General features: G+C 42.7%; 1 protein-coding gene across 7 annotated transcripts in view; it reads right to left on the reverse strand.

Moving 5' to 3' along the window:
* Positions 1–258: 258 nt before the first annotated feature.
* The window catches only part of CDKL1 (cyclin dependent kinase like 1), a 49161-nt gene continuing 30509 nt past the window's right edge, over positions 259–18910 (reverse strand). For 4 of the 7 annotated variants that reach the window (XM_032481984.1, XM_032481985.1, XM_032481983.1 and 1 more), the window contains exons 4-11: positions 14153–14225; positions 11658–11748; positions 10890–11090; positions 8364–8446; positions 5310–5366; positions 3959–4150; positions 2066–2124; positions 259–1323 (exon numbers count right to left, since the gene is read on the reverse strand). In XM_032481984.1, the coding sequence (XP_032337875.1) occupies positions 1257–1323; positions 2066–2124; positions 3959–4150; positions 5310–5366; positions 8364–8446; positions 10890–11090; positions 11658–11748; positions 14153–14225 (823 nt within the window). In that variant the 3' untranslated portion in view covers positions 259–1256. Of the gene's footprint in view, positions 2125–2932; positions 3070–3958; positions 4151–5309; positions 5367–8363; positions 8447–10889; positions 11091–11657; positions 11749–14152; positions 14226–18910 lie in introns of all 7 variants that reach the window. The other 3 variants (XR_004320696.1, XM_032481988.1, XM_032481987.1) reach the window with 3 other exon arrangements.

The following is an 18910-nucleotide window of genomic DNA, read 5'->3' on the forward strand; positions in this document are numbered from 1 at the left end:
AAACAGCACATACTATAAATGATACACTGTTTGTTAATATAATTTCCACCGTCATTTAAAAAAATGATAAACAGTACATTTTTAAAAAGATAAGGATATAGAACAGTCTCATGTGGCATAGTGGTGATTCCATGCTGAAGAAAGGATCACAGATATGGTTAAATTAAGTATAAGGATATATTTAATAGAATTCATTAGAAAAAAAAATGAGCACTTCTTTCTGAGGTTTGTTCAATTACTGTCTGGTGAAGCATCTGATTCACCACAGTTTGGTCTGGAGCTACTTTTCTATTCTGGTTTTTTTTTTTTTTGAAACTACAGGATGAATTAGGCAGTTATAGTCATCTGCCTCATCAAGTGCATTGTTAGGGGTAAGGGAAAAAAAACACAAAATGTAAACTATTCTCAGAAGTTGGATGTCCTTCTTTGTCATTTGAATCAAGTCTACATAACAAGAACTAGACAGTACTGTGACCAGCATTTACCCCGCCATCAGCTCTGTGCAAGAAGCTACATACATCAGGAAGCCCCAGGGTATCATTAAACTGGCTGGGGTAGCCAAATTATTGAACAGATACCAGAATTTGGTGGATTATTTAGCAGGAAGAGGATAAGGTCAAATGTGCTTATGAAGAAAATCAACATAGCATTAAAGCTGAGAGTGCAGAAGAAATGTTTAGAAGACACCATAAAATACATCTTCAAAAACCACGGCTGAGAACTGCTGGGAAATAGCAGCTCATCAACCAGAAATGGAGGTGAGCTATAAGAAACAGACATCAGCTTCTACCACCCTTGTGTCCAGGGGACAAGGATGAAAAAGCTTTTTGAATAGGAGCAATAGGCCAAATGAAAGCTAATTCTATGTCGTCATTTTAATTATCTCTGTACAAAGCTAGAAATCCTCAATAATATCATTTTGAACTAGTTATTAGCCAGTATCTTTTAGTTATTAGGTTGGTATATATACACATGCCTATGTGTACACTAGACACATATACATACATACATACAGTGTAAAAAGATATTTCAAGGAAAACATCGATTTATAACCTACTGTCTTTTATGACCCAAGTGAACGCTCATAAGCAGCTTCTTCCAGAACTCAGATCACTGTATGTAGCCCTGCGTGTAGATCTGTGTCCGAGTCCGAGGCTGAGCTGGAGGGAATGAAGCACTAATTACTCTGAGGCTGGCGGGCCCAGGTCCTGCAAAGCCGGTAGATCTCGTTCTGCTACTTGGTCAGCTGCCAAGCTTCATGCCATTGTTTGCAAGGGGAACTGGGTGAACAAGTGTAGACGGATTACAGTAAATTCACCTTGCCTGCGAAAATAACAAAGATGCATCCTTTACTAAAGGTAAAGACAAAAGAATATGTGAGAAATGTCTATATAGACTTGTCACTAAATATATAAGCATATAAATTAGTCTTTTATGATAATCCACATGATTTTAAATATTTTGAACAACTCTTAAATATTAAAATGTTTCAAAATATAAAAATCAAAAGCCGGGGCAAGCAGAAAATGGAATTTTAAACATTTTGATTTCAAAAACGAAAACTCTCTTTAAATATGACGTGGAGACAATCTGAAAAGGCAGGAGATAGGACTTAAGGCATCAGGGATCCAAGGAAATACATATGGGTGTTCTGTAATCCATTTTTCACTTGTTGCATATGGTACAGTTGAAGCAAAAATCCTTTGCATCTGTAATTTTGCCAGCGGTACGGGCAGTAGATACAGTTTATATTCTGTCTGTAAGCTCAGTTACTTAGAGACAACAAGAATACAAGTGAAAAATCCAAGCAAGATTTTCCTTTCTGTTCTGGACACCGTCATCAAGCGTGGAAGACTGCCCCTGGAATTTCCCTTCACGTCCTGCCAAGTGGCCTCCCCCAGTTAGTTACTTATGTTTTCTCCTGATGTTTTTTTAACCTTGGGATTGTTTTCAATCAGATGTATGGTTTCTTCAAATTACTGATCAATTTTTTTTTATCATCAGCCTGCAAGCTCTTTAAATGTTTGGAAAACGGTAGTTAAGTTTCTTGGTGTTGTAGTAGTACTTCTTATTATCCAAAGCTGGAAGGACACTGCTGCTGGTCAGCTGAGGTAGGTACTGCAACTGAAAATACAAAACACAGAAGTAAGTTCAATGATGTCTGCTTTTTTTTTATTATTGATAACATATCAAAAAATATAGAGTTTGGGCTTTCTTTGGGCACAAGCTACCCGTTCTCCCTGCTCAGCCCTGCACTAAACCTTTCTCTGCTCCCCCTGCCCCCCACCAAAAAAGATAAATAACTTTTTCAACTCAGAAATACTTTTTTTGCATAGAATCTAGGACCTGAGAGAGGACAAAATGTTTAAATTTGGTCTCTGCTTTTCCTTTTCAAGGTTGGTTTTTTTTTTTTTAATTACAAAGCAGAACATGCACATACATTAAAGGAAATTTGGAGAATATGAAAAAGAAGGGGAAATCTACATGTTAACTTTACTGGAAAAAAGCATAGCTTCTTGGGAGTTAAGAGCTTGCTGGGGCCTTAGGGATCATTTAAGACAATATCTTATCTTATAGCAAAGAAAACTGATGTCCAGAGCACTTAGGTGATTTGCCCACTTACGACCTTGGTTAAAAGGCAAAACTGCTCCTTTCATGCTGCCAGAAAATGTTTGACTTTGTCGTCAGTGTCAAATGAAAATGAGGGGAGCACACAGATATTTTTTGAATTGTACTATACAGCCTTAGGAATCCAAAAACTGCGTACTCTTTAGTACTTTTAAATCAAACAGTTGAATTCTTTGGGACCTATAAGCAACATACAAATTAGTGGGGTTCTCCTATTCGTTTAAGTAAAAATATTTCTGTCAAGACCCTTTACTCTTTTTTTTTTTTTTTAAGTAGTAGTAGATTTATTTAGAGAGACACATACTCCATAGAGTGCAGGCTGTTTCAGAAGGCGGGAGAAAGGCCACGAGGTGTGGGGCTTGGGTGCCCAATATTCATGCACTCCATAGACAGAGTGCAGTCCGTCTCACTCAGAAGGGACAGCAGCCAAGATCCTTTACTCTTGAACACAAACAGCCAGGTAAGGGGTAACTCAGGGGAAAGTCTATTTCCAGTCTGTTGCATTAAAAGCATTCTTAATTTCATAACTCTGGTCGTCTTAGGGCCCTGGATTTCATGCTATACCTGTTCCTGAGGGACTGTCCACCCTCTTTCTCCTCCAAACCTCACACGCTCCACCCAGCTGCCACTCAATGTGCTGGGCAGCAGAGGCTGCAAAGGGAAAGACTAAGGCAAGATAATTTGTAGCTTCAGGGGTACCCAGGCAGATCCAGAAGCGACCAGGAGCAGCCAGCTCATCTCAGCTATGGTTCCAACTATAGTCCGTTCTAAATATTACAGCTTTGGGCTTATGACAAGACACTTAAAAAAAGGCCATTCTGCCACTTTGCACCAATCACAGTTTTTCACAGGCTCCCAGTGTGCAGCTTGGATACCACACTCGGGTCCAAAGTACTGTCCTGCTATCACAGAAAACACATTTACCTACCAACTCTGATTAAAGAATCAGGGAGGAAAACAGTTCCTTTTTTCAATAAACCTGGAATGCCAGTCAATACTGAAGGTAAACATGAAGACAAAGGGCTGCCCTGGATAAGTTTGATTCCTTTTTCCAAAGCGCAAGCACACTCAGCAGCACTCATACCCTTGTCCCTGGCTGGGACCTGTGCTCGGACACGCCAAAAGCCCCGGCCCCTGGGTGGCAGCAGGGAGCTGCCCGACAAGGGCACCTTTAGGATTCAGGTAGAAGGGCCTTTAGGAGGCATAGGTCTCTGGGACCCTGGTTGGCAGTAATAAGGGTGCTGGAGCTGCAAGCCACAACTGCCACCTCAAGTATAGATTAGGACTCTCTGCACCAGGTGGCAGGCATGGGATCATTTGAAACAGCAACCTTGGATGCTTCTGTAAAGCAGAGCCCTGTCTTTACCCCTGGCAGGTGCGTTCGGCTCTGTCTCAGGGTCTTCCTTGTTGGTTTGTCATGCTCTTTTGTGAAGTTCCCTGTTTCTCTGATGCTGTCAAAATATGGGTGCTGCAACAGCTGCTCACATGTCAGCCTCTCGGCAGGATTCATGTGGAGACAGCCCTGCAAGAACAGAAAAGTCCCTCTTACTTCTTTAAGACGGTATTAACTTATTAATGTCATTTTTTTTCTTCTTTGGAATAAACTCTTCAGTTGGCAACAAAAGGAGGGGAGGAAGTAGGAAAAACACACCAATCATGATTTTTTTCCTTCCACTATCATTCCTAAATGGGTAAACACATAATGAATTAATAAACAATTTCTAGGAATAGTAACAAAAAATCATTTTCTCCACCTTGTTCTTTTCCTGAGGCAGTCAGTGCTCTGCCCTGAGGGAGCAGGGTACGGTTTCTGAGTAACCTCAGTGTCCAACTAGAATAATCCACTTAACCCATTTGGTCCCTTGGATATACTTTGTAAAAACTAGTTTTTTCACTGAAAAAATAATACCGATACATGGTAGAAATAAAATTCATACAGGGTGCAGCAGAGTCCCTCCAGCACTCTAATTCTTCCATTCTCCCTCCTACAGTCAGTTGTTTTTCTGTATATTCTTCCAGAAATAGTCAATGCATACAAGCATCTATGTGTACATAGGGAAGGTGAGGCATAAAATACATCTCTTTAGATTACATCATTCTTAACTATTTGCTTTGCCAGGAAATGGGCCATAGGGCTCATACTTGGATAGATTAAATCCCACAACTACATACCCCAAGGAACTGTCTCATTTTAAAAAAATTATAAATGCATCAGTAAATGTTTTAAATACTTTTTGAAATGGGTGGGACATTGACTGTAACTTGCCAATATTTCAATTAGTACCTCATTTTATATAAGGGCTATACATTTCTGAAGATGTATATATAAATCAAGTTTTAAAATCAAAACCGACTTCAAATATCATAGGGAGTTGACTATTTAAAAGGATCCTGTGGCTAAACATTTTTTGAAGAAAAGGATCCTTTTGTAAAACAACCACCACCCCTCTGAAATTTGTTTCGTGTAAATTTAGATTTCAAATACAATATTAGATTTATTTCAAGTGACAAACACAGATGTTTTCACTGTGACCCATTTTAAAAATGGAAAACACGTAGACTTTTCAAAGGAGAATTCTAAGAGGAACACTTTCCTATCCACGAACTGACATAAATCATTCAGATTCCCCAAAGATACAGCTGCCGCCTCCTTCCTGATCTGTTGGAAGCCATGATTTTACCTTTAAGAGCCCCAGGGCGGGATAAGACACGTTTGGAAATTTAAATTCAAGTGGTTCCTATTTAAAAAAGAAAAGAAAAGGAGGGTTTTATTTACAGCATGTATTCAAATAGGTTACCTCCCACTGGTTTTCTTTTGAGTAAGAGAAGCATCTTCTTGGCACCTTCTCTGCCTCCTCCACCCTCTGCCCCGGCCCGCCCCCCCCCCCCAACAACCTCCCTACGCCTGTTTCATAAGCTCCTTCTCTCCCCACCTCCAAACTGCTTTTCCAAATTTTCTTCCTAACCAACCACTCACCCCCTTCACTTCCTGAAGAACTGATGCAAGTAGCAAATTGAGAGGGAATACGAATCAAAGGGGGGAAAAAACCCACTTTTCCAGTAATTGTTACTTTATTTTTTTCTGCCTCAACTTATATAACTTGCCGTGCCTCGGAATAATTTTTGACATTGATATTTATAAAAGAGGCCCTAATTACTGCTTTTCTTGACATTTACATAAGGGAGTTTCAAAATGGATTTTTTTTTCCTACCCAGGTGAACAGATGTTTCTTGGTTTTCTGGAATAAACACTGTTCTCTCCTCCCACAAGAGCCTGCTGTTTTCCTGATCATCCTGCTGTTTAAAAGTCTCCCCAGCAGACATTCATCCGTCTCCCTTTGGCCATTTAAGGGTATTTTGCTCCAGTCACAGGCAGGAGACAATTAGGAATACAGAGCACCATAAAGTGGGAGGAATGCTGAACGTCAGGCGGACAGACAGGCCAGTTAAAGAGATAAACTGCTGATAAAGAGGCTAAAGAAGGGGGATCTGGGACATGAAGAGCAAGCCAAGCTAAGTGAAATGAGGACCAGGGTGCACTGTGTGTATAAAGATGGCAGTTCGTGGGCTGTGGGCTGTGCGCTGGAGTGACAGGTCAGCTCATCAGATGAAACGCAACCCCTGGTGCTGCCATCAAGCTTGAGAGTCCAGTGTTATTTGGGACAGAGAACCAGCCACAACCAATTCCCGGGTGTGCACTTATTCATCTCTGATAAGAAAAGAGATAAGAGCCTCGGTTTTGAAATTCCCTAAGATCAATAGTGAAAAAAAACCCTAATGCAGATTTGTATGAGCCTTTGAGAGTAGCTCCTTCCCCGCCCCCTCCCATGGCTTAACTATTTCTCTTGCTACTTCTGTGCATTTAGTCTGAGCACCGCTGGGGACTGACTGGATGTTGCTGACACTGAGCTCTGCTGCCTCAGCGAGGACGCCTGGGATGAGGCCGCTAGTGGGCTATGATAGGATGGGCCCGTCCTGCCAGCTTAGCCGGTTTCCCTGCCCCCGAAGCAAGCAGGCCTCCCTCCGGCAGGGTTACTGACCAGCAGAGGGACACTGCACAGATGTTCAACCAGCGCAGCCCCCGCACTGCTTTTTCCTGTGTTTCTGTCAACAGGAAATCCCCTGCAGGACAACCTCTGGGAAACCACGGGAAGCCTTTCACATTTATGAAACCTGGGTTGTTTCTGATACTTCATGGTAGACAAGCAAACAGGAAATCGCTAAGGGATTTTTAGTGTGAAACTGGGGACGTCCAGATCACAGGGGCACCGGCTGGGTCACCTGCCATATGCCAGGTGTCATTCCTGCTTCTCCGTCCCAGCAGGCTCCCAACATGACCCGCTTTTCCTATCCTGGTGTTGCTGGAGGGGAGGCAGCAGGGAAGTGGGAGGTGGATGCATTCACTTTAGGACAGGCCAAGAGGCTGAAGGAACAGACAGCTCCAACGAACTGGACGGAACCTCCATCTGGAAACTGAGCAATGGAGGATTAATTTCAATTTCAAAGTACCTTTCTTAGTAGAAACTCAGGATTTCACAGACCTTAACTGTGCTCTGAAATGTGTTTCATTATCATACAGCCTTATTAGAAGACATTCAGAAATCTTAAAAAACCATAAAGAAAGAAACAAATCATCCCACCCCAAAGAGACATTCACTGTTAATATTTTGGTATATATCCTTGCTGCCATTTATTTCACAAATGTAAAAATCTTTGCATGATTTTCCAGAGGTTGTCACATTATATTTAGACATGTAAATATATGTATTGGGCATTTATTTATTAAATATATTAAAATTATGTCAAATTATAAGTATTATTTTATATTAAGCAATATGTTGCAGACTTTTTTTCAGGTGATTACATATACAGTTATTTTTACTGGCTATGTGGGATTTCTGTTGTAAGGATATACCATAACTTATTTAATTAATCCCCTACTGATAGGACACTGAAGGAAATGATTTCTATTAAAGAATGCCATACCTGAGGGAGAGTATAGCTCAAGTGGTAGAGCGCATGCTTAGTATGCATGAGGTCCTGGGTTCAATCCCCAGTACCTCCTCTAAAAATAAACCTAATTACCTCCCTCCCCTGCAAAAAAAAAAAAAAAAAAGTATTCCATACCTTTATGCCCTTGTCTAATGGTTTCATTGGAAGAAATTCTTAAAAGTGGGTTAGGAAATGCACATTTTAAATTTTTTCAATTTTTGAAAAATGAGTGTTTTTCCCACATTGGACATAGAGGGAGGTACCAGAGTGAGGTTGGCCAAGCAGGTTCATTACCGTTTTCCCCCATGGCCTGGGGGTGAGAGCACGGCAGGGTATGGGATTTGGATAGTGCCCGCTTTTCCTGGATGAGTCATTGTCTAAAAGTTGACTGGCTCTGAGCTACTTAGCTTCAACTGCTAAAAAGGATGAAGGGCAGGTGAGGCCGGGGCAGGCAGCTCCACATTCCTGTCCCATACACTGGCAAAGGTCTGCTATCAGCAGCCTTTAAATTAGCAGTAAAGGCCAGGGTCTTGCTTGCCAACTTGCCCCAATTTTCCTTTTTACTCTTAGACTGCTTTTCCAGGGCAGAGTGGACCATGGGGCTCAGGCAGGGGACTAACTATGAAAACCTAGTTAGCGTGCAACTCCCCATGGACAACCATCCAGTGAGAACCATCACCACTTAAACACCCCGGTAACCTTCACTCTGACATGCAGAGCTCTTTCCAAAATGGATCACTCACCATATCCTCAGGGTCTGGAATTTTTACGCCACTGAAGTACTGATTCGTGCTAAATACTTGCTGGTGCCTAGGAATGAGATCTCCTTTGGACAAGAAGAAACAAGGAGGTAAAATTAGATCAGTTAGCAAGCACTGCTCTGTGGTTTTCCTCTATCGGTGCTGTGTCCATCAGTGCCTACACCGACCAAGGCTGAGTCTGCTTCTCCAGTCAGAGGGGAAGGCACTGAGGGAACCCCAGCAACCTGCACGGAGACCCACAGTGGGCTAAGTCTATGTAGGGAACCAGGGAGACGTGCGAGGAAGGTGAAGACTGCAAGGTTCTCTTAAGGGCTCACAAAGTGTTTGAGGAATACAAACTAAACAACTCAGAAGCATACACACACATGCACGCACGCACACACAAATAAAATAATGCCTTTTTAAAAATAGCAAAAATGCAGCAACCACAAATCAACATCATATTCACTGAATACTGATGGGTCAAGATAAAACTGTATTGGACGCACTTAGAACAGTGCCTGACACACAGCAAGCACTCAGTAAATATTTGGGGAAGGAAGGAAGGAGGAAGGAAGGGAAGGAGGAAAGGAAGGCAGGCGGGCATGGAAGATCCAGCTAGAAGGAATAGGTTTCCAAATTGGAACCACCTTTACATGTTTCACTGGTGATTGCTTGGAAATCCTATTGTATATACTGTTTAGAAGCACTGATGATGTGAAGTAATGAAACAAAAGGAGCAATTCTATATTCTGGGGAATTATGTGAGGCTTACCCTGTCCACATGTCAGCCAAGCCAGCTAAACTCACCCTCGTGTATAGTTCCAGGGATATTACGTTTGAAGAGGAATTTTTTATTTCTTTTGTGTGTGTGTGTTGGGGGGTAATTGTTTATTTATTTATTTACTATTTTTAGAGGAGGTACTGGGGATTGAACCCGGGACCTCATGCTTGCCAAGCATCCACTCTACCACTTGAGCTATACCTCCCCCTGAAGAGGAATTTTGTTCAGAGAATATACAGAGATACTCAAAAGGTGCCCTTGGGGCACACCCCAGCCCACTTCGCAGAGCAGAATGAACAACAAAAATCTCCCAATCAGGGCACCAGAAATGCTGCCATTGGACTCGGTTAGAGTTCCTTATCTCAGGGTAACAGTTATCTAATTTTACCAGTTTGTTTTGGAACTTTACCTCTCACTAAAATCCAAAAGCTGCTTTCCCCATTTTGGATGAGCAGCCAAAATGTGCTCTCTAAAGCCTCCCCCAGGTCTCAGTGAGCGTCCTTACGAGCGAGTACAGTGCCTGTACCTTAACAACCTTCTCCTATCAGAGAGCTGGGGGGAGCACAGAGAGGGTGCCCTAAAATCACCGGGAAAACACTGCAAAGGAAAGCTGAGTGCCCCTGGAAGGGCTCCAAGGTGACTTCTATGTCACTCACAAAAGCTACCAGCAAGTATCTATTGCCTCCTCCAAGAAGATGCTGGTGGAGGATAAATAGAAGTAAACACATGATCTCACCCCGAGGTAGCTTACAGTATCTCTAGGAAAATGCAAGTACAAGACATGGTGATAACAAATGCCACAAGAGTTTCGAGACGGAAGTCTGCTTTAAAATGGGAGTTGTCTCAGGCATAGAAAACAAACTAAACTTAGGGTTACCAGAGCAGGAAGAGGTTGGGGAGGGGAGTTCGAGATTTGCAGGTACTAACTACTATATATAAAAGAGATAAACAAGTTTCTACTATATAGCACAGGGAACTATATTCAGTATCTTGTAATAACTTATGATGAAAAAGAATATGAAAACAAATACATGTATGTATATGTACGACTGAAACATTATGCTGTGCACCAGAAACTGACACATTATAAACTGACGATATTTCGATTAAAACCAAATAAATAAACTGGGACTCGTAGCTAAACACCTTGACTTCTGAAGGGGATCACTGATCATCAATCTTTTCCTCTGTCCCTCTCCTGCCCTCTCTTCTCCTCCCCCCCTCCCCTAAGAGTAGATACAAAGGAATGGACTTTGGGGTGGAAAGTAAAACAAGAAGGGTGGCATCAGAATAGCCTTTCTTCCTGACACTTAGCAGGTTGAGCATCTTCTCTATAGCGTCTGAATAATCCGAACTAGCCTGGCCGGCTGGAGTCAAGGACATCCAGAGGATGAATTACCACAATGAAACAAAACACAAGAGCATCCTGTAAACTGCCAGGCCCTTATGGAAATGTATGTTTTTACTGTTGTTATGATCATTATTTGGAGTTTAACTTGATCCAAACTATGCTGAAGAGAGAATCTTACGTCTTTTTGGACAATTGGTACAGACTCAACATTGTTGATTCTTTTTATTAAAACAAACACAGATACCTTTCATGGAGCCCTTTCAATGAGACTGAGAGTCTTCCTCTTTCGTCACAGTACAGGGCACCAGGTGAGACTAGGAATTTGGCTCTGCCCTGCACAGACATGGGTCAAACTATCCAGTTTCCCAAAAAGTGGGACAAAAACACCACTTACCCAGAGTTTTCCTAATCAGATAGAGCTGATCCACATCTGATTTTCCTGGCCACAGGGGCACCCCTGACAGCAGCTCAGCAAAGACACAGCCAATTGCCCAAACATCTACCGGGGGGCCGTACTGTGTGTCCCCCACCAGGAGCTCCGGGGAGCGGTACCACCTGGTAGCCACGTAGTCTGTGTAGTAGTCACTCGGTCCAGCTGGCCAGTGGTGGGACACGGAACAGAGAGAGAGCAACGCCAGTGAGAAATCAAAACTGAGAGGGAGACCTGAGGAATCAAGCTCATGCCCCGTCTGTGGCTTTTCTAAATCAGCGGTTCGCAATACTGGTTGCACATTAAAATCACTTGGAATAGAGTATTTTTTAAATTACTGCTGTTTGGGCCCCACTCCAGTCCAATTAAACCAGAATCCCTGGAGGGGTATCAGTGTAGTTTTTATAGTCAGAGTTTATAGTTTCCCAGATGATTCTGATCTGCACCCAAAGTTGAAAACGACTCTTGTAAAAAGTACTATTTTAGGGGGAAAAAAAAAAAGGTAGAAATCAGGAGGGTAACGTACTTTTTAATAAGCACTTTACTGTGGTAGAATTTATATACAGCATACATTTTTAAACCACTGTATGGCTACATGTTTTCAATAATTGCAGAATTGTAATTTATAGCAAACTATGCCCTAAATATCCAAAAACTAGCTTTCTATAGCATTTATCGTATAAAGAATCTTTCTGGCTTTGACATTTAACTAAAGAAATCTTCAATACTCACTCAAAAGCCGAGCGAATCCAAAGTCACAAAGCTTAATCACTGAATGTTTTGTGATAAGGATGTTTTCCGGCTTCACATCTCTATGTATGCACTAGTCACAAAAATCAAACCAAAAGAGATTATAAAGGAGCAACTATAACATATGGGCTAAATAAAACATGAATATTTAGCAAATATTTGAGGAATCATTTGAACATCTCTCACTGACCTTTTGGATAACAGGCTACAAAACAGCAGCCAGACACAAACCTAGTACCATGGCTGTCAGAGCCTGAACTGGCCCACATTCCTGAAGGGCCCCCGAGGGACCAACAAGTGTGAAAGGAAAAGTGAAAGAAGGGTGGCCAGATAAACAATAAATACTGTTCTTAGTGTAACTACATCCCATGCAGTATTTGGGACATATTTATACTAAAATATTGTGACTGTTTATCTTAAATTCAAATTTAACTGGGTGTCCTATTTAATCTGGCTGCCTTTAGGTGACTGGGAAGATGTTAAAAGGATCTGGGTGAGGCCTGCATCATGGTCGCAAGAGCTGCAAATTGGTGCATAAGCAGAATTCACAATCCAGCTGTTTAACTGAGAACAGAACACACTCCATCTGGTAAACAGGACAAGCCCTGGGCCTGCTGAGATAAGCTGGGGCAGAGAAGGGCGGGCAGCAGGCTCCGGCCAAGAGACCTCCCTTCCCGCTCTGACATTCGCTCTGACATTCATCCCCACAAGATAAACAAACGTAGGCAGCGCTCACCCTCTGGGGAGTCGCTAGATGTCAGCTCCATCCCACACACATCAAGTCTTACTGCTGCCTCCGCCCCACGGGATGCAGCCCCAGCCCCGTAGTTTAGACACAAATCACCTGTGGTTTCCAAACCGCAGCTGACATTGTTTACTAGCGGGCCCTTAGAGGAATGTGGAAGAATCTTCACATTTTCTTATTAAGTAACAATTTTGCGGGGACAAGCAACAAATCAACAACCTAATTAACAATCACATAAAAACAACAGTTGGGTCAAAATACTGTTCAGGTTCCTAACAATCTTCCCTTCTTCCAAGCCTTTTCCACTCTGGAGAAGAATGCTGGCTCCTTCTGCCATCGGACAGGCCCTCGGAGGCTTGCCACCCACACCCCGGGGGGGGGGTTCTTGACTTTCTAGAACCTGGAGAGAGGACAGAGGTCCCTCTTGGGCCTGGCCTAGTTCTCACTCCAATGGACCTTCAGGGTGAGAGCTCTGCGTCAGTGTTTCCCCACGGGTATTTATTATTCTGGAAGCGTTTGGGGAGACAATTTCTGAATTACTGTGTTATAGTCTAGCTGGTTCTCAGCAATTAATGGCCCTGAGATCTCCACTCTTTTACCACTGGCTTCCTATATTACTATAAATGGGTACACCCTTGACTATCATGCTGACAGATGGCCAGAAGTACTCGTAAGCAAGAAAGAGCTCCTATTCTGTTCTAAGAATTCTTTACAAGTTTCTGCAACCCTCCCCCCATGCACATGTGGCCAAACAGCTTCAGGGGTTCTCCAGGGAACTGTGGTATGCGTTATATTTGTTCTTAGTGTCTCTGCTTTTCCCCACCAGGGACTTTCTGTAGTCTCTCCTGCTCTCCCAACATAAAACTCACTCTCAGGAAACCACCAATCCTCACTCGCAGAAAAGGGCAACACGTGTAAGGGGTCCACGCTCCCTGGTAAACGTGCATTTGGACAAGGATCGTAGCCTTCAGCTAGGTGGACAAGTGCTAGCTACTCTCACATTTAATTCTGGGAAGGCAGCTTCAGGAAAAAAAAAATCATTTAGAACAGTGAGAGGAAGGGGATTCAGCCCCACCAGCTAAACTGAGCCCGGCAGTTGTTAGGACAACGACTAGGGTGGTGAAATTGCCCTTGAGGCCAGATTGAAGCTCTGATATTGGAGTCTGGCTTCTGGGTGCAGGCAGCAGGCAGTGTTGTACTGGAGGGAGCAGCAAGTTTCCTGGCATCTGTTGAGTCACATCACCTGGGCAGCGGTCCACTGTGCCTTCCCCTAGGCCTAGCAGAGGCCCAGTGTTCGAGGTTTCCACTGGCTGCTTCGTTGCAGACTGGGCGCTCCTGTCTCACCAAGGCAGGCACTAGCACATGTGCGTTGCATGTGGACTCCACCTACTGCAACTCAACATGCACAAGTCACCTGAGGTTCCCCAACCCAACTGCAGAGTATTTCAGGCCAACACCAACTGCACGTGAGTGGAACTCTACCTTAAATCTGAGTCGTTTCTAATCACTGTAAATATAACCACTTTCTTAAAATCATACAGATGCACCTTTAAAACCTGAACAAAAAGGAACAGCTAGGTTGGCATTTTTAGCTTCGACTTACCCCAACGAGGCTTAAGAAGATTTGGGTGAAAAATTCTATCCACAAAACTATGATATAAACTTTGTTCAAAGGCTCCCCTTCAGCTTCAGGGCAGCCTTCTGATTTTTAGAGGGAGAGCATGAGACTTACGTTGTGTTTATGGCAAAAATTTACAGCTTGTAATGTCTGCCAAGTTATGCTCTTCACGAGATGTGCTGGTACCCTAGTAAAAAAAAAAAAAAGAAGAGGAAGCAACACAGACACATTCTTTAGTGTTGCCATGGAATTCATGGAAAGTAAACCAAGACAGGCTTAAGCAGTGAAAAATCCTAGGTGACACACAGTCATCTAACTCGCGGCACCGGCATTCCAAGGAGTAAAGAGCGTGTGATTGAAACATCGCTGAAGTCCAGGGACAGCAAGGTCACAGCAATGCTAGCTAACGTCTCTGTCTAGAGGGAGGGCCCATGAGACCCACAGGCATTTTAACAAGTACTCGTGCCCACCTGGAACATCTGGGACACCTCTGGGAACTGCCTGGTAACTGGGGCTCCATTTCTATAGGGAGCTTTTCACTGATGCGAAGTGAGTAAACGTCGAGCATAAAAGACGCTGTTTATTCTTTCAAGTTGCCCCAGCTGATTGCCTTGAAGCAGAACTCGTTTTCCACAGATGGGCACCTGGTTTCTTCAGGCTCCCTAGGCAGCATTATTTTTTTTTTAAGGTAATGAAGATTTTACTGCAGGTAAGGAAGAGGTTTAGACTGCGCACCATGCAACAAAGTTCCTGCAATTCAACGCCCACATAGGCATCTTGGTTCCTTCCTCACACTGCTCCTCTGTGGTGGCCAGCCGCCTCCTGCTCACATCTTCCTGCCGTGTCCCCATCACAGTATCTAAACCTTATGCCACTGTTCCCAGCTCTGCCTCCCTGACTCTAAGCTTACATCACCAGGGCAACCAGTGGCCTCAGCAGATCCTTTGTGCAACTCAAAAAACATCTCCTCCTCTGAAAGCATTTTTTTAAAAAAAATATTAGGCCATAAGCAAAATGAACTACAGAGTACATTTATTTTCAGAGACACCCCGCCCCCCACCAGTTGGACTTATTATTTTTACGAATCAAACGTTAAACAACATTGTTGTGGTCCTCAGCCAGAACAAGTAAGTACACCAGGGAGGAAACTCTTGAGTATTTGTGTCAAGGTGACCCAAAAAAGTCACTTCCAGCCTCTGGGAGGGGCTCTGAGGCCACTGTTGTCGCAGGCCAGATGTTCAGGAAATCCTGCCAAGCAGATAAGAGGATGCTGGAACAGTGGGACAATGTGGAGGAAATGAAGAGGCCACTTCCAGGAAGAAGAGCTGGGACATTCCTGGCCTGAAGGAACTTTTCTCTAAATTCTCTTCCTTATTCTAGTGGCACGAGTGCCAAAAAAACCTCACCTGTCTCGAAAGAAGGCCTAGAAAAATACAACACAGAAGAAGAAATTTCAGGGAAAGTACTTCCCCCCGGCCTCCACCTTTTTCCAGAAAAGATTTTGATTATTTAATGAATTAAGTATTAATGTAAGATTATTCAGTACCAGGCAATTTTGACCTCTAAGAACACTTCCCAAAAGAAATTACGCAAAAGGAGCATTTAAAAGTAAATTATAAAAGCATTAGTGAATGCTCCTCTAAGGCTGAGCACAGTTACACAATTCTCAAAAGCAAAAACTCCGTATGAGCTACCTACTGTCATCTTAGGTTGGCTACTCACTTCATTTTTCTTTTTTTTTAACTGAAAATTTTCTAAGTTTTTTTTAAGTATAGTTGATTTACAATGTTGTTAGTGTCAGGTGTACACTGTGATTCAGTTATATATATATATAAATCTATTCTTTTTCAGATTATTTTCCATTATAGGTAATTATAAGGTATTGAATGTAGTTCCCTGTGCTATACAGTCGGACCTATTGTTTATCTAGTTTATATATAGTAGTGTGTAGATATCTGTTAATCCCAAACTCCTAATTTACCCCTCCCTGCCCCCTTTCCCCTTTGGTAACCATAAGTTTGTTTTTTTTTTCCATGTCAGTGAGTCTATTTCTGATTTGTAAATAAAATTTGTTATCTTTTTTAGATTCCACATATAAGTGATATCATATGATAGCTGTCTTTCTCTGACTTACTTCACTTCATATGATAATTTCTAGGTCCATCCATGTTCCTGCAAGTGACATTATTTCATTCTTTTTTATGGCTGAATTATTCCATTGTATAAATATACCACATGTTCTTTATCCAGTCATCTATTGATGGACATTTAGGTTGCTTCCATGTCTTGGCTATTGTAAACAGTGCTGCTATGAACACTGGGGTACATGTATCTTTTTCAGTTAGAGTTTTCTCCGGATATATGCCCAAGTCACTTCACTTCTTTATTCCTCTGTTTCTTCTCTGGAATGCCAGGGCCTCAGAACCTATCTCTAAGATCCTCCTTAGCTGATGATGATAGAAGCTGAGCTTTTCACCGTTGGAGAAGGGAGTTACATATACGGAAAGGAAGAAAAAGAGAATCTATTCCATGGTGTTGTATTATGGCTGAATACACAGGTCTGCACAGAGGGTGCTGTGCTGGAAAGGGTGCTATCTTATACAGGTGCCCCAGAAAGCTTCTCTGCTTAAGACGACATCTGACGTAGTGGTGAAGGTGATTAGAAGCGGCCAGAGTGGGGCTATATTTTAAAAACAGTCTTTTGGATTTTCTGAGAGACTGGATGTGAGAGGCAGAGAGGAATCAAGGAATGATACCAAGGTTTTAGCTTGAGAAGCTGGTTCCTGGTAGGGCCCTTTACTGTGGAGAATGATGGGGGAGGAGCTGGTTTCAGGGAGGAGAGGGTGGATTGGTTGACATGTGTCTCATTCGTACAAGGGAAGACTCTGGGAAGAGAGTTCTGAATTCAGAAAGAAGGTCCAGCTGGAAATATACACCTGGGAAGCATAAGCAAATTGATGGCATTTAGAGCCTTAGGACCAAACGAAGCCACCTGAGGAGTGAATACAGAAAAAGGAGAGAATGTCAAGCCTCAAGGCCCGGCAGCATGTAGAGATCAGGAGACTGGGGTTGAGCACCACGTGAACTAAGAGGACACTCAGAGGAACACAGTGTTACTGAAGCCAACGGACAAAAGCATCTCAAAGGACTTCTGGGCTAAGATGGTGGGTTGACCACACCCATCTAATTTCACCTCCTCCTAAGGCCTGACTAGAACTACACAGAAGGTAAAGAGAAATACGAGACATGATCGCACCCTCTGGCAGCTTGCAGTATCTTTGGCAAGACAAGACGTGGTGAGAGCAGGTGAGAGCCACAGCGGTTCCTCTGGACCCCCTGGGCTGTGGCTCAGCTCAGCAGAGGCACTCCTTTGGGGATGGGGGAATGGAATTTGTCCTCCGTTGGTGGGAAGAGGGGGGAAGTGCACTGCTGGGCCCTCCACCAGCGTGACCTCACAGAGTTCTTCCTGCCTGCTTTGGGGATTTCATCCCCAGGAATGTGTAAGATTCCCAAGTGTTTGGCTCCAAGGAGGAGTGAGGGACTGTCATTAGAAATGTCTGCGGTCTGGATGTCTGTGTGACTGTACTGTCTCTTTAACCAGTTGGAGAAGGATATGCGTGGCCACAATAAGTAAGTAAACCCAGAGGAAGGAAGACAGAAGATCCAGAGAGTAGTGAAACCAACCAGAGAGGAATGCAGAGGGGATTCCAAGGATGACAGCAAAGGGAAGTCCCAGGAGGACAGCTGGTCGGCTGCCTGAAGTACAACCAGCCAGACAGACAGACAATGGGGGTCTAACGGCAGGCCGTCACCAAGGGGGAGAAAAGGAACTAACGGATTACCTGATGTGATTATCCTGTGGGAAAGTATGCTGAGAGGCTATTAAAAACAGTGGGGGCAAGTTAGCAATAGGGTTTAATAATAAGCAAGTTTAAGCACGGCAAATATTAATTTGCAGAAAAAGCACAAAAAGAAACCCTAGTATGGTAAAATGCTCAACTAGTAATAGTTACATAGGCATGCTAATGGAAACGGTGAATACTGAATTAATAAAATTTTAATGCAACTGTTTGGTGGGGAGAAGTAAGGGAAAGCAGAGGAAATGATGGTGTAAGAGCTAAAGCCTCCTTTATCATAACAGGAAGTTTGTAGATAATGTCTAAAAATTAATACATCAAGAAATAGCGGTATGTCACTCTTTGTTACACTCTGTGGCTAGGTTTAATTTGCTAAGGATTTGAGCACCTAAGTTCAGGAGGGATATTCATCTGTCATTTTCTTTTCTTGAAATGTCCTTGTCTAGTTTGGTATCAGGCTCTACTGGCCTCATAAAATGATTTGGGAAATGTTTCTTCTTCCTATATTTTCTGAAAGAGTTTGTGTAGGATTGCTGTCTTCCTTATATGTTTGATGGAATTCATTCATCATATATTTTAATAATAGGCACCAAAGTGGTATAACTATATGGAAAATATATATATAAATCCATATCATTGGTGATAAGGTAGATTTGTTCAGTTTGGCAAACCTTATGAGCCAATAATCCCATTTTGAGAACTTCTAAAGAAAAAGTGCAAAAGAAGAAAAATCTATTTGTAGGAAGATTTTGATAGCAGAATCATTTATCAGGCAAAATATTGGAGACAGCCTCAATGTTCAACAACGGAGGAATAGTTAGAGGGTAATATAACTAGATGTAATATCTTATAGTTATTAATAATGGATCTAAAAATTATATGTAGAAATGCATATGAAAGAATAAGAATTGGGGCGGCAATCAGTCATCCCATCACAGCAACACTGAGAATGTGGTGCTTTGTTTGGAAGGACAACGGGCAAGGTTGGCTCCTTTTACAATGGTTTCTCGGCTTG

Source organism: Camelus ferus, chromosome 6, assembly GCF_009834535.1.
Source record: "Camelus ferus isolate YT-003-E chromosome 6, BCGSAC_Cfer_1.0, whole genome shotgun sequence".
NCBI lineage: Eukaryota > Metazoa > Chordata > Mammalia > Artiodactyla > Camelidae > Camelus > Camelus ferus.